Below are 16432 nucleotides of genomic sequence, written 5' to 3'. Positions count from 1 at the left end.
ATAAGACAAGTAAATTGAGTGAAAAGTAAGCAAAATGAATGTGTACACAGAAAAAAGGTATAAGATAAGGAAACACTGCACAAGATGAGTAAAGGGAAGCACGCAAAGTAGTGACAAGATAAGCAAAGTAAATGTTAAGACAAGACAAGATAAGACAAGTCACAGCAGACAACGAGAGCAAAGGGATGGTAAGAGAAGTAAAATGAATGACAAGACAAGGTAAGGCAAGCTAAGCTAACCTAAGGCAGGATAAGACAAGGTAAGGTGAGACAAGACAAGACAAGAAGACGAGACAATAAGATAAGATGAGATGATGAAATAAGGTAATATGAGATGAGATGGGATAAAACAAAATACGTTATGATGAGATAAGATCAGATAAGATAAGGTGAGTTTGAGATGAGACGCATTGAGATGAGATGGCAAGGCAAGACAAGATAAGACAAGGTAAGATGAGATGAGTTGAGATGATGAGATAAAACAAGACAAGATCATGAAAGCTAGGATAAGACAAGACAAGATGAGATGAGACGAGATAAAATAAGATAACGGCAAGATGAGATGATAACATAAGGTAAGATAAGATTGGGTGAGATGAGACGAGGTGAGATAAGGTAAGATGAAATGAGATGGGATAAGATAAGTTATGATAAGATAAGATAAGAGCAGATAAGATGAGGTGTGTCGAAATGAAACGCATTGAGATGAGACCAGATGGTAAGACAAGATAAGGCAAGACAAGATGAGATGATGAGATAAGACAAGATAAGATGATGAGATAAGATAAAACAAGACAAGATCAGGAAAGCTAGGATAAGACAAGACAAGATGAGACTAGATCAGACAAGATGAGATGATGAGATAAGACAAGACAAGATAAGATAAGATGAAACAATATGATGAGATAAGATAAAACAAGACAAGATCAGGAAAGCTAGCATAAGACAAGACAAGGTGAGATGAGACAAGACAAGGCGAGATGAGACGATAACATAAGGTAAGATAAGACTAGGTGAGCTGAGACGAGGTGAGATAAGGTAAGATGAAATGAGATGGGATAAGATAAGTTATGATGAGATAAGATAAGAGCAGATAAGATGAAGTGAGTCAAGATGAGACTCGTTGAGATGAGAACAGGGGCCTCATGTATAATGCTGTGTGTAGAACTCACACTATAACATGGCGTAAGCACAAAAGCAGAAATGTTCATATGCAAAAAAATATCCAGATGCATAAATGTGTGCGAATGCCAGCTTCCATGTTCTTCTGCTACATAAATCACGGTCAGTGTGAAAAGTAACGCACATGCACGCGCCTGCTGCCCCACCCCAACTCCTCACAGAATTACGCCTCTTTGAATATGCAAATCAATATAAATAGCCCTTAAGATCAGCCTTCTGTGAAAAGACAATGGCAAAAGCACGAGGGAAAATAAAAGGATTTCAGCGAATACCAAGTGGAGGCAAAGAAAAATGTGGTTTAAAGAGTGATATATAATCAAAAAAAGGAAGTTGATCGAGTGACATAGTGTGTCCGAGAAACTCGAAAGCTCAAGTTCACAAAGGTGCACAGTGCCCAAAATAAAAAAGAAGTTGTCACATATCAAAGGTGCTGTGAAAAGGTGAGTCGTAGCCCACCGTCTGAGTGTCATATGAAAGCTTATTAGGGTACAGAGAGAAAAAAAATAGGCACACATTCAGAAAAAAGCACGAAATGTCAACTTTAATGTCGAAATTTCCACTTTAATCACATAGTTTATTTTGTCATTAAAGTAGAACATCATAAACTGCATCTTAAAATCCATTAATTTACTAGTTTCTCAAATCCCATTGTAACTAAATAAGCACGTTAAATGCTTTGTTTTGTATTTGATCTTCTATGTGCTCTATGTGTGTGAATCACTACGTGCTTCCGGGCTTTCTCTTCCTCTGACAGGACACAGAATCCATTACATTCATAATATTACAGCTCTCTGAATAATTAAAATACTGAGATGTATACGTGATATCATTTTCATGATGATAGAAGTTAAAGCATGTTATTAAACATGGGAACACGGTGGCTCAGTGATTGTTCATGTCTCCCGCAAGATGCTTGCTGCGCCATGCGCGACCTTCGATGAAATTCTTCATTGCAGCAGTACTGTCTCTTTCAAACGTACTAACCCCAAATTCCTGTCCTTACTTTTCTTTCTCCAGATACCCAATCGCCACACAATCCGCTCTGTAATAGACGTTAAGCCATCTGTAAGCTGAGAACGCCGATTCTTGAAAACTTTTAAGGAACATTGAAATATCTTCGTAGTACGTGTTTAATTATTCTATACATCTATCTTTCCAGTGTCGCGCCAGCACCAGCAAGAATACAGCACGAGGCAGGAACAAACCGTGAACGGAGTGCTAGATCCTCGATAGCGCAGCGACACCGTGTCCTCACATGTTTAATTATTAACAATATAGATTATTTAAATGAAGTTAAAGTTTTATCTGTATAATATAATAAACATATTTTGCTGCATTTCATCTTAAAAATGATATCGTCATCATATGTAAATATGTGCTTTATAAAGTGGCGTAGGTTGTGCAATATTATAACTGTATCGCAAATTTACAGTGAGGTAATTGTACTTATAAGTACCAACAGTTCCACGAGGAGCACTTGATGGACTGATGGAGTGCGTTTTGAGTTCTTGGGATGAAACTGTTTATAAACCGTGAGGTCCGTACAGGAAAGGCTCTGAAGTGTTTGTCAAATGAGAGCAGTTCAAATAGACTGTGCACATGGCTGAGGCAGCATGTGCTTGATGCTGTATACCGATAATTCTCTTTCCGATCAGCTGTAGATCTGTGATTCCCCACTCAGATACAGTGATATAAATACTCCGAGTGGTGCAGTGAGAGGAATATGGAAAAAATATGATCCGCTGCAGCAACGCTTAATGGGAGCAGCTGAAAGAAGATAAAGAAGAAGAAGGTGCAGTGAGAGTGGTATTTAGCATAGTTTGATCATTCTGTGGACCATTATATTGTTACTGGTTAATTACAATCAGATGCATTAAACTAATAAACAATATGCAGTTAATTTCAGTATTTATAAAGCCGAGTCAGGGATGGGGATCTAAAAAAGAAAGGGAAACCACTGCTTTGATGCTGGGTGCCGCCAGTTTGCAAAACCGAGCGGGGAACTTGCGTACGCCAGGGTTGGAGCTACCGTGGAAATGTGCGTGGCTTTACGCCAAGTTTAGGTTTTATACATCGCGATTTGAGCGTGGAAACGTTCGTACGCAACATTTTTGTGCATATGCACCGTTTATACATGAGGCCCCCAGATGGTAAGACAAGATAAGACAAGGCGAGACGAAATGAGACAAGATGAGATGATGAGACAAGACAAGATAACATAAAAGAATACACAATGACAATGTTAAGATAAGACAAGACAGATGAACACAAGGATGATAAGACAAAGAAAAGGGATGACAAGATAAGAAAAAGGAAATGTTAAGACAAGAGGTGAGGCATGACAAGATAAGACAACACTAGACAAGATGAGTACAAGGATGACAAGCACAAAATAAGAAGAGTTAAGAATTTGCTCAAACAAGCAAAGGAATGGCATGGTAAGCAAAAGAAATTTGAAGACAAGACAACATCACTTTATTAGCCCAGAGATGTGAAATTCAGTTTGGAATTTTAGTTTCCACTACATCAAGAGAACATACAGCATAAACCTCTCACTAATTCAAAGTGACATTAAAAAGCATATCAACATTTCAAAGACATGAAAACCTAACATAAACACATTCAGCAATGCATTTAATCCTCTTTATCAGGTGGCACATCTATGCCTAGAATGATGCCTGTTTAGGTTTACTAATTAGCCGAACCCACCAAAATGTCTTTGCGCACGTGGAAAGAAAACCAAAGTACCCAGAAAGACACTATAAAAACAAACACCGGGGAAATGCAGACTCCATGAAGTCAATGACTTGGCATGGGACTCAAAGCCAGCACACTGAATGTGGAGGGCAGCAGGTCTAACCGCAGCACCACTGGACCACCCCAAGCATTTTGACCCCCACAAGCCATGACGTTTTCCTAACGTCTTTCTGGTTGTTTCTTTTCAGTACTTATAAGACCTGAACATTTCTCTTTTATCTCAGTATCCTGCCTCTGATCTTTTTCACGTGCATGACCAGGATGCGGGTGGCGGCGCGGAGGGTCAGGCTGCACTGTACTTTTTCTAGCCACGTAATTCAAGACTGTAGCTACTTTTTCAGATGACACTGGAAAAAAAAAAGCCTGTTAACCACAGATGAAGTGTAATGTAATGCACAGCGGGGTCCCATGGTACACGAATGCACCCACCATGTGTGTATCTGCTAGTAAGCAACTGACTTCCCCTCCACTCACACCTATCGTTGCATAAAGGGGCCGAGTCTGCCCACCCAAGCCTCATTTTTTTAAAGCTTTCTCCTCAAGTGAATAGGGGGGCCAGCCTAACAAGTGTCTTTTATACTTCATTAACGACCCCTCCTGCTGCGCTATTACCCACCACATCGCCCCACAGAGCCTCCTTGTGCATTTCTGCTTCTCCCCCGCCATCACAACTCCATCTTGTGTTCTCTCATCATCATCTCTATTTCGAAGTCCCTGGGACACAGAGTGTGACTTCATAACCCGCAGCCATTTTCAAAGTCAGTCCCAGAGGCCTTCAATTTATTGAGGGGTCAGATGCTTCACCGTTGTCTTCACTTGACACTGAACTTGGCAATGGGCTACACAGGACCCATCAGTACCAAAGGTGATATACAAATTGGAGCTGGCCAGTGCCTCTGGGCCTCTAGTTGAGTGATGGCTTTGGAGGGTTAGGGTAGAAAACTAAGCTTACCTCGGTCAGCCTTATTCCATGTGGAGATGTTAAACGTGATGTCACTTTGGGAGAACCACCTGGAGTTATAGCTGTGCTACATCGTCATACGAAAAGAAACACAGGGCCTCCACCAATGCTAGGGAAAGTCCAGAGAAGAGCGACTAGGATGATTCCAGGAGTGAACATCAGCCGGTCCCTACTACCATTTGGTTGAGCTGCAAACTTGAGTGATGTCACAGGGCGAGTGAAGATGATCAGAAGGACATGAAGGCTACCCCTTGAAGTTTGCCGGTACCTACCGATACTGGAGTTTCTACACAGAGTATCAGTACCTTTTCCTAGTGTACCAGTGAATCTTTACTTATATACGGCTCCATCACTGCATCTTCAGGTTGGGCAAGCCCCCCATAGTGGTTACAGTGCATGTAATTTATGGGAAGAAGAATTCTACAGTTTCAGAGCTGACATCACTACCTCCTGGATGGATTTATATAAATGTAAATAACCTTCACACTACCTGCTTGTTTTTCTTTGTTTCCTTCAATTCAGCTAGGTGGGATCTGCACACTGATTCAAGTCTAAAAGTCCTTTTCTGTGATTTTCATGATCACACCTGTCAGAACTCAGTAGATTCCTGCAGGTGGCAAACTTCTGTCTATAAATTGTATATGTCTGAGATGGAATCAGAGATCCGTATGGCTGGTAGAAAATAACAAAGCCCAGTATGGGAGATTTTTGAGTGGAATATGGAATGCATTCATTTTAAGCACATTGTCTTGGAGCGAGATATGTTATATACTGTAGACATTTTGAGTAAAATTCACCTAAATTTCATTAGAAATTGGCCCATTTTGGGCAATAAAAGAAAAAGATAAAAAGTGCCAACAGTCAGCACAGATTTGTTCAGCACAAATGACATTGAAAATATTTTAAAAATTCTAAAATTGTGTAAAATTGTTCATATTCAGTATTTGATTTTGATTATGCTTGCTTTTATCAGACAAAAATAAAACCATATAGTAAACCAAGTAGTGTAGTACGCTTCTACAAACATTAAACAAATATCTAAAACCATTAAGTGTACAGTTCTGTCTGATTGTAACACAAAACTAAACTCCATAGGAGCTCCATGCCATAATTACCAATACTAAAAACTGAAACTAATAGATATAAAAATAAAACAGAAATGTCTCTGTGAAATAAAAACTAAACTAAAACTAAAAATACAAGATGAAGGAAAACTAAAACTAAACTGAATTTCCAAATAAGGTCAGGAAAAATATAGAAATAAAAAACTAATATAAAAAGGCAAAACTATAATAACCTTGGGGAACCCCCTACTCTTTACAAAGGATGCCCAGGGATGTTTAATGATCACAGAGACTCATCACTTCAGTTTTACATCTCGTCCAAAGACCGGAGCCATTTTTACAGCACAGTGTCCCGGTCACTGCACTGGGGCATTGGGGTTTACACTCGGACCTCAGGGTAAGAGCTCCCTGCTAGCCTCACCAACACCTCTTCCACTAGCAACCCAAGCTTTTTTCTAGATGGTCTCCCATTCAAGTACTGACTGGGTCCAAACGTGCTACAACAACCTACTGCTGTGCTATTACCCACCACATCACCCTACAAAGCTTCCTTGTGCATTTCTGCTTCTCCCCCACCAAACTGGCCATCACAACGGCATCTTGTATTCTCTCATCATCATCTCTGTTTCAATGTCCCTGGAACACAGAGTGTCGCTTCATAACCTGCAGTCAGTCTCAGAGACCTTCTATTTATTGAGGGTTCAGACACTTCATCGTCGTCTTCACTTGACATTGAACTGGGCAATGGGCCACACAGGACCCATCGGTACTAAATGTGATATAGAGATAGCCTCTGTAGAGGAAGAATATAAATTGGAGCTGGCCAGTCCCTCAGGCCCTCTGGGGAGTGATAGCTTTGGAGGGTTAGGGTAGAAAACTAAGCTTACTTTGGACAGCCTCAGTCCACGTGGAGATGTTAAACGTCATGTCACTCTGGGAGAATCACCTTGAGTTATAGCTGTGCTACATCGTCATACGAAAAGAAACACAGGGTCTCCACCAATGCTTGAGAAAGTCCAGAGAAGAGCGACTAGGATGATTCCAGGACTGAACATCAGCCTGTCTCTACTACTTTTTGGACGAGCTGCAAACGTGAGAGATATCACAGGGTGAGTGAAGATGATCAGAAGGACATGAAGGCTCCCTTATGTCTATGACATCGGAGAGCATAGGAGACTCTGAGGAACATGAAGATTTCCATTTCCTAAGGAGCTCTCTTACACCTTCTACCAAGAGCAGATTTCCCAAAGATGGAAAGGATGAAAATCCCAAGCAGGCATAGAAGTGAGATGGAAAGGGTTCAGACCGGGCCTACTGAACCTCCACAAATGTGGAATGTTTGATTGCTTTTAAATAAGTTAGATGGACCTTTACAATTCGTGGTGAGTCACTGTGAGTTCAGGTCCTGTGGACTTTAGTGTACTGTGGAGAACTGGTTTACACTTCTTATTTCAGATGCTAGATGGTTTTCACCTGATATGATCAGATGGAACTGAAAAAACAGGACGGCGGACCGGAGATTCACGTTAATAAGACACGTCATCCTCTTGTAATGGATATCCTGGATATGTGTGTGTGTGTGTCACTGGCAGTTTCCACCTCTCCCCTTTCCTCATAATGGTAGGATGGCTGAATGTGTAAGGCCGGCCAATGGCATATGGGGAAGGGAGGAGCGCCTGGCTTATTGTAGAGGGCCAAACAGACTGTACAGGGAGGAGCCAACTTTATGCAAATGTGTGAAGGAGGAGAAGAAGTAGAGCGCCAGACCAAAGGGAGAGGCAGACGCCATAACAAAAAGGAAGAGGGAAAGTTGCATGGGAAAAGTCAGATGATCCCGGGTTCATTTCTGGAAGGAAGTATTTGCTTGTGACTGAAGGGAAGGCGTTCGGGGAGAGGACCTGACGGGCCTGACTGTGTCGGAACAGGAGGTACGACTCGGCGCGTTATTCGCCATAACAAACTGTAGATGTTCATCAATAGCAGTGAATATTTAAAGGACTCTGATTGCATTACATTTTTCTTTTCTCTTTCTCCTATGTATGTATGAGTGGTGTATGTGGTGGAGTGTTTTGTGCCGTGTATCGTGTGGGGTGGGAAGTGCTGCAGCGCGATACTGTCTATATAGGGGTTTTATTAGTTGTGTCCAAGATCTTATTTTCTGGATAAAAATAATTTTTCTGTAACTCAACTTTGCCTTTGCTGGTGTGTTTCTGTAATGGAGAAGATGCTGAGTGTCTCTGGCACTGCCCTCCAGTGGTTCAAGTCCTATCTGACTGATAGACAAGAGTTTGTTAGTCTTGGAAACAGCAGATCCAGCTCAGCGCTAGTCACACAAGGAGCTCCTCAGGGCTCCGTCCTTGGCCCTCTTCTATTCTGTATTTATATGCTTCCCCTTGGCCATATTATTTGTAGTTTTGGTCTGGGTTATCATTTTTATGCTGACGACACTCAACTCTACTTCAGTGTTAAAAGTGGAACTTCATCAGAGCTTTCTCAACTCACAACCTGCCTCAGTGAAATTAAAACCTGGATGGAGCAGAACTCTTTAAAATTAAATTGCAACAAATCTGAACTCCTGCAAATTGGGACTAAAGTGCAACTTAATAAAATGAGCTCCTTCCCAGTCCACCTTGGTAGTGATCTCATCAGACCTGCCTCTACTGCAAAGAATCTTGGTGCCATTTTTGAATCCTCCCTTTCTTATTATTCCGCTCGCATAAATCACATTAACTCTTTCAGGGCTGATGTCGACTTTTGTCAAAAGGAGGAGCTGACAATGGTAATCAACTGTAAACTGTGACAAAACCAACTGTTATGTTTTAGCTGGACTCTCGTTGCTAGAAGGAAAGTTAGTTTCATTGGTTTGACCGAGATTTCCTGTGCTTGCGTGAGTAGCAAGGTGCAAACAACAGCAAAAATGGCACTGACATCTAGCGAGAGATCAAAGTGAATGCAGAAAGCAAAACTACTGCGTGGACGACGTTTGGCCTATCATCTCTGAACTGGACTATGACTTGTCGGACAATGATTTTGATACAAGTGATTGAAAATGAATGTGAGGCTCCAGCTACAGTTGACTGGTCCCCATGGCGCTGAACGGGTTCATGTAGCTGATACGCCAATGGCAATGTTCGCCAGGGAGGCGTGCCACTTAACAGTGATAAGAGGTAGAAACCGTGATCGCTGCTGCCTCAGCCACGTGAAGACAGCTTGGCAGCAAGTCTGCAGCACATTCTTGTCAAGTTGGCTGCCACAGCATGCAGCAACAGATGTTTTATGTTGATTTCTGTGTGAAACCATGGCTTTTCAGAAACTGTTTTTTGGAAAAAATATTCTGCCCTCAAAGAGTTAAGAAACTTTCTTACTTTCACCTCCATAGCATATACAGTAATCCCTCCTCCATCGCGGGGGTTGCGTTCCAGAGCCACCCGCGAAATAAGAAAATCCGCGAAGTAGAAACCATATGTTTAAATGGTTATTTTTATATTGTCATGCTTGGGTCACAGATTTGCGCAGAAACACAGGAGGTTGTAGAGAGACAGGAACGTTATTCAAACACTGCAAACAAACATTTGTCTCTTTTTCAAAAGTTTAAACTGTGCTCCATGACAAGACAGAGATGACAGTTCCGTCTCACAATTAAAAGAATGCAAACATATCTTCCTCTTCAAAGGAGTGCGCATCAGGAGCAGAGTCTGTCAGAAAGACAGAGGAAAGCAAACAAATCAATAGGGCTGTTTGGTTTTTAAGTATGCGAAGCACCGCGGCACAAAGCTGTTGAAGGCGGCAGCTCACACCCCCTCTGTCAGGAGCAGGGAGAGGGAGAGAGAGAGAGAGAGAGAGACAGAGACAGAGACAGAGAAAAACAAACAGTCAAAAATCAATACGTGCCCTTCGAGCTTTTAAGTATGCGAAGCACCGTGCAGCATGTCGCTTCAGGAAGCAGCTGCACAGAAGATAGCAACGTGAAGATAATCTTTCAGCATTTTTAGACGAGCGTCCGGATCGTCTAGGTGTGCGAACAGCCCCCCTGCTCACACCCCCTACGTCAGGATCAGAGAAAGTCAGCGCAAGAGAGAGAGAAAAGTACGTTGGGTAGCTTCTCAGCCATCTGCCAATAGCGTCCCTTGTATGAAATCAACTGGGCAAACCAACTGAGGAAGCGTGTACCAGAAATTAAAAGACCCATTGTCCTCAGAAATCCGCGAACCAGCAAAAAATCCGCGATATATATTTAAATATGCTTACATATAAAATCCGCGATAGAGTGAAGCCGCGAAAGGCGAAGCGTGATATAGCGAGGGATCACTGTATCCCGTGTTCGCTCCTTCCTCTCCTTTTCTAATGCTGAGAAACTCCATGCTTTTATCACATCCCACATCGATTATTGTAATTCCCTACTGGCAGGTGCCCCTTCTAATCTTATATCACAGCTCCAGCTTATTCAAAACTCGGCTGCAAGAGTCCTGACTTGAACCAGAAACAGCGAGCACATCACAGCCATCCTGCTCCACCTTCACTGGCTCCCTGTGTCCTACAGAATTGAATATAAAATTCTACTAATAACCTACAAAGCCTTAAACGACCTTACGCCAAACTACATCAGTGACCTTCTCCATCACTATGTGCCTGCCCGCCCACTAAGGTCCTCTGATTATGCCAATCTTGTTGTGCCCCACACTAATCTACACTCCATGGGTGACAGCAGGGCCTTCAGCTGTATAGCGCCCAGACTCTGGAATGACTGACCGAAATTAATCAGGTCAGCTGACTCCATGAATTCTTTTAAAAACAATTCAAAACTCATCTGTTCAGTTTGGCTTTTAGCTCTACTTGACTTTATTACCCTTCTCTCAGTTTACCTCCTTGTCAAGATGCTCATGTAACCTGTGTGTGTGTGAGACCATCAATTATGGTGTCTGTTAGTCTTACTCTTCTTTATTTATTTATCTGGTTTAGTACAATGCTATATACTGTATACCCTGCCGTTCTTTCATAAACTCTGTGAAGTGCCTTGAGCATGGGAAAGGCGCTATATAAATAAAATGTATTATTATTATTACTTGTGGTGGTGTATAGTAGGGAAGTAGTGTTGGTCGCTTGCACCCCGGATCATTTCTTTATTTTTTTTCCTTTCTCTTTGTTGCCGCTCTAAGACGGCAGAGCATATTATAATCGTGCCAGCTCGGGGAGCGGTACACTCTTAATCTCTTCTCTCTGAAACTGTAAAAGGCTCATCTCCGTGATATAGCGGGTCCCCAGCTTAGAAAGAGAAGGCCAGCTTTTAAATAAATAATCGCCACACTCGCAGCTTAAAGAGGGGACGTGGTAGTGTAGCCAGAGCGGTTCTCAGACGTGATGTGGTGCGGGCGTTTCCTCACTTAAGTGCACAGGTGAGGAATTGACCGTATCCATAATTGAGGCCGGGAACTGCTAATCGACCACACCTGTGCCACGTCCCCTTATATATAGTAGGAACGTGAGTGAAGAGGGAAAAGAAGAGAAAGAGAGAACGGAGGTTAGAAGAGGAAGAAGGGGAAGCTGGAAACTGAGAGCCAGTGTGGGTGTGAGCGAGCAGAAAGAGCAAGCGCGTGGGTAGCAGAAGGCAGCTGGGAAGTGAGCAACTAGTGGGGTGTTTGGCCGGCACCCGGGGGCAGATTAATTGGGTCGTTCCTGCTGAGCTCTTGAGAGGAGCAGGAGTGACTGGAAGGTCCTTGGAAGGCAGACGGGAGTCGGAGGCTTGGGAGGTGGAAGCCCCAGTGTGAGCACCCTGGTCTCTGGGGAACCCAAGTCTCGGTCTGGAGGAGCTGAAAAAGCCAGAAATCGGGAAGCTACCAGACCAGTAAGAGAAGGCAGCTGCAGGTAGGGCGACTCCCCTGGTGCAGGGAGAAGCAGGGGAGCCGCCAGCTGAAGAAAGCACCGGGTTGTTTAAAGAAGGGATTGCTTCCAGCCAGTGTTTTAACCTCAGTTTTAGTTGGATTGATTTATTGGATTTTAACCTCCACATCTCACTCGTTTTTAATGGATTATGGACATTTTGATTGCACTGCACTATTTATTTGGACACTAGTTTTGTTGTTTTAATAAAAGCACTGTTTGCACTTTGCTTCGTTTTTGGTGTCCTCATTGTCCAGCTCATCTGGTTACATTACTGACGGTGACGGGTTCAAGGGACCTCCCAAAAAGGAAGTGGGAGCATGGAGCTGAACCCGCATTGTCTCAAGCTCTTCATAACTCATTCCCTGTAGCCCTGAATCAGCCTCGTCGCTCTTCTTTTGACTTCATCTAGTGCTGCTATGTCCTTTTTGTAGCCTGGAGACCAAAACTGCACCCAGGACTCCAGATGAGGCCTCACCAGTGTGTTATAAAGCTTGAGCAGAACCTCCTGTGACTTGTACTCCACACATCAAGGCGCTATATAACCTGACATACTGTTAGCCTTCTTAATGGCTTCTGAACACTGTCTGGACATTGATAGCGTAGAGTCCACTACAACTCCTAAGTCCTTCTCATAAGGTGGACTTTTGACTTTCAGACCTCCAATTGTGAAGTAAAACCTAACAAGACCTAAACTTAATGCAAGTCTTAGGCTCAGCTCTTTTACTCTTTCCTTATAACTCATTCCCTGTTGCCCTGGAATCAGCCTTCTCGCTCTTCTCTGAACTCTCTCTAGTGATGTTATGTCCTTTTTGTAGCCTGGAGACCAAAACTGCACTCGGTACTCCAGATGAGGTCTCACCAGTGTGTTATAAAGCTTGAGCAGAACCTCCTGTGACTTGCACTCCACATATCAAGGTGCTACATAACCTGACATTCTGTTTTCCTTCTTAATGGCTTCTGATCACTGTCTGGATGTTGACAGCTTAGAGTCCACTATGAGTCTTAAATCCTTCTCATAAGGTGGACTCTCGATTTTCAGACCACCCATTGTGTATTTAAACTTAAGAAGACCTAAACTTAATGCAAGCGTTAGGCTCAGCTCTTTTCATCTTTCCTCATAAGTCATCCTCTGTAACCCTGGACTCTACTTGCTCTTCTCTGGACCTTCTTCTAGTGCTGCTATGTCCTTTTTATATCCTGGAGACCCAAACTGCACACAGTACTCCAGATGAGGCCTCATCAGTGCGTTATAAAGCTTAAGTATCACCTCTTTGGACTTGTACTCCACACATCAAGGCGCTATATAACCTGTATTACATTCTGTAAGTCTTCTTAATGGCTACTGAACACTGTCTGGATGTTGATGATGTTGAGTCCACTGCGACTCCTAAATCCTTCTCATGAGGTGAACTAAACATGGCAGGCTTCAATATCTCCGTTTCTTACCTTCTTTGCTGGATCTCCTCGTACTCCAAACGTTTCTGCACTCTCAGCGATTCTCGCTCCTTTGACGTCGATTCACAGTTGTAGTAGCGAAGCAGGAAGGGCCACACTTCTCCACGAATGGATGGATCTATGCCACCGAAGAAAATCGCCTACCAAGACAGAGCAAACATCTGATTAGAGCCTGTGTTAACCAAAGCACTAGCAGTGAAGGATGATGTGACCAGCCTGAACATCTCTGATAAAATAATAATAATAATAATAATAATAATAATTGATGTTATTCTACTGAAGATCAACGTTTGAGCATAAAATAGTGAAATGTGAGCCCCTTGAAGTTTGCCGGTACTGGAGTTTCTACACAGAATAGCGGTGCCTTTTCCTAGCGTACCAGTGAGTCTTTACTCAGACGGCTCCATCACTGCATCTTCAGGTTGGCCAACAGCACAGTGTCCTCGTCACTGTCCTGGGGCGTTTGGATCTACATTCAAACCACGGGGTAAGCACCCCCCCTGCTGGCCTCACCAACACCTCTTCCAGCAGCAACCCAAGCTTTTTCCTAGATGGTCTCCCATCCAAGTACTGACTGGTCCCAAACATGCTTACCCTACCACAAACCGTGCAGTAATAACGATTATATGAAACGCACTAACCCTCAATTTTTAAATAAAGGTGGCTCAAAAAACAGCAAGCTGTACTTTTCCATTTTGACGACACATTCTTTTGTTATTTCCATGACAAATAAAAAACAGCTTCACAGTGACCACATTAGTAAAGTATCATCTTTCACAAGTTTGTCATTTGTCGGCAGCCATTTCTCTTTTGTTCTTGTTCCTACGAGCCAACTCGTCCATCTTAAGCGCCCTCTGTGATGTGCCTGACACTCAGCAGATGTTGCCACTCTTCTTTTCCCTTCCTCTTGTTACAGAGTTCTTTGTCACCTTCGATGATCAATAAATACAATACTGTTTATGAATGCTGAATACATATGTACCACGCCCAGCGGAATTATCAATTATAAGCCTCTCTGATACATTTTAAAACATTTAAAAGATATTTGAACATTATAAGCCTGTTCCCCATTTATTTGAGGCCTGGGCAGGCCTGCACCCTGCTTGTGGATTTGGCAGGTCAGGCTGCTTTTGGTGAAGCGTTCTCTGGGCAGGCGAGGGCAGAGATCCTGATCTGTTTCATGGTTGCTTTACAAAACCTAACACCATTTTGTGGGCTGCTCCATTATAACAATGTGATTGCAACATTTACATTTACACCGCGTTCCAAATTATTATGCAAATTGTATTTACGTGTCATAAAGATTAAATATTTTGTTTTCAATTAAACTCATGGATGGTATTGTGTCTCAGGGCTCTTTTGATCACTGAGATCAATCTCAGACACCTGTGATAATTAGTTTGCCAGGTGTGCCCAATTAAAGGAAAAACTACTAAAGAAGGATGTGCCACATTATTAAGCAGACCACCATTTTCAAGCAATATGGGAAAGAAAGAGGATCTCTCTGCTGCCCAAAAGCTTGAAATAGTTGAATGCCTTGAACAAGGTATGAACACCTTAGATATATGATCATCGTACTGTTAAAAGATTTGTGGCTGACTCAGAGCACACACGGGTTTGTGCAGATAAAAGCGAAATGAGGAAGGTTTCTGCCAGACAAATACATCAGATTAAGAGAGCAACTGCTAAAATGCCATTGCAAAGCAGCAAACAGGTATTTGAAGCTGCTGGTGCCTCTGGAGTCCCGCGAACATCAAGGAGCAGGATCCTCCAGAGGATTGAAGTTATGCATAAACCTTCTATTCGGCCACCCCTAACCAATGCTCACAAGCAGAAACGGCCGCAGTGGGCCCAGAACTACACGAAGATTAATTTTCAAAAAGTCTTGTTTACAGATGAGTGCCGTGCAACCCTTATCCATCTCCGTATCGAATACAAACTCTGTCTGCTTACTCACCGGTGTATCCATGGAAATGCTCCACAACATCTTAAGGAACTCCTTATATTACAATCCATTATGAGAAACCTCCGCTTTACAAATACCCACCGCCTTCACCCACCTGTGACCAAACTTCATACAATGGGAGACCGAGCCTTTACAGTCGCTTCTCCACGGCTCTGGAATGTCCTACCAGAGAGCCTGAGAGCACAGCAGATGGTGGGCTGTTTTAAAAAACAACTAAAGACTTTTCTAGGGTCCTCCCTGCGTGGAGTTTGCATGTTCTCCCCGTGTCTGCGTGGGTTTCCTCCCACAGTCCAAAGACATGCAGGTTAGGTGCATTGGCGATTCTAAATTGTTCCTAGTGTGTGCTTGGTGTGTAGGTGTTTGTGTGTGTCCTGCGGTGGGCTGGCGCCCTGCCCAGGGTTTGTTTCCTGCCTGGCACCCTGTGTTGGCTGGGATTGGCTCCAGCAGACCCCCGTGACCCTGTGGTTGGGATATAGCGGGTTGGATAATGGATGGATGGATGGACTTTTCTATTTAGGAAAACTTATTAACAAGAATGCTATAATTATTGTTGTTTTATCTCTGTTTTTATCTTGCTTTGCCTTTGTTTAAACTTTTTATGTTGCACTTTGAGATTTACTGCTAATGTAAAGTGCCCTATTAAATAAAATGCATTATTATTATTATTTTTATTACATTTTCGAAGAATATTATCCCAAACCTGCGGTGGGTTGGCACCCTGCCCGGGATTGGTTCCTGCCTTGTGCCCCGTGTTGGCTGGGATTGGCTCCAGCAGACCCCCGTTACCCTGTGTTCGGATTCAGCGGGTTGGAAATGGATGGATGGACTTCCAATAATGCCCACTAGAGGGGGATATCATCATCAAACCCCAGCTAGTAATAAGGGCAAGCGCTGGCTCTCTATAAAATAAAAGATTTATTCCCGTAAAATGCCTTTCAAAAAAATTGAAGCTCCATGGAGCACAAGAAGCAAAGGGATTGCCCCAAAAACACAATAATCCAGAAACGTTATCCAACAACAAGCATGAGCGTCAAAAATTCCAAAATATACCAAAAGGCACAAGCAACTCACCAACCCCAAAGTGCATTTACAATGGGCCGACCCGCCAGGATCTGTAGGAGACCCTTATGGTTTATAGGGTGGGGAGCAATTCATGCCGGCGATTGAC

The 16432-nt window shown here is 42.9% G+C and overlaps 1 protein-coding gene across 2 annotated transcripts in view; it reads right to left on the bottom strand.

Moving 5' to 3' along the window:
- tbc1d16 (TBC1 domain family, member 16) overlaps positions 1 to 16432 on the bottom strand; it is a 181786-nt gene that overhangs the window by 43159 nt on the left and 122195 nt on the right. For both annotated transcript variants that reach the window (XM_051936499.1, XM_028820023.2), the window contains one exon: positions 13290 to 13438. In XM_051936499.1, the coding sequence (XP_051792459.1) occupies positions 13290 to 13438 (149 nt within the window). The remainder of the gene's footprint in view (positions 1 to 13289; positions 13439 to 16432) is intronic.

This window comes from Erpetoichthys calabaricus, chromosome 14, assembly GCF_900747795.2.
Source record: "Erpetoichthys calabaricus chromosome 14, fErpCal1.3, whole genome shotgun sequence".
In the NCBI taxonomy this organism is placed as follows: domain Eukaryota; kingdom Metazoa; phylum Chordata; class Cladistia; order Polypteriformes; family Polypteridae; genus Erpetoichthys; species Erpetoichthys calabaricus.
This window is presented reverse-complemented; position numbering and strand designations above follow the sequence as displayed.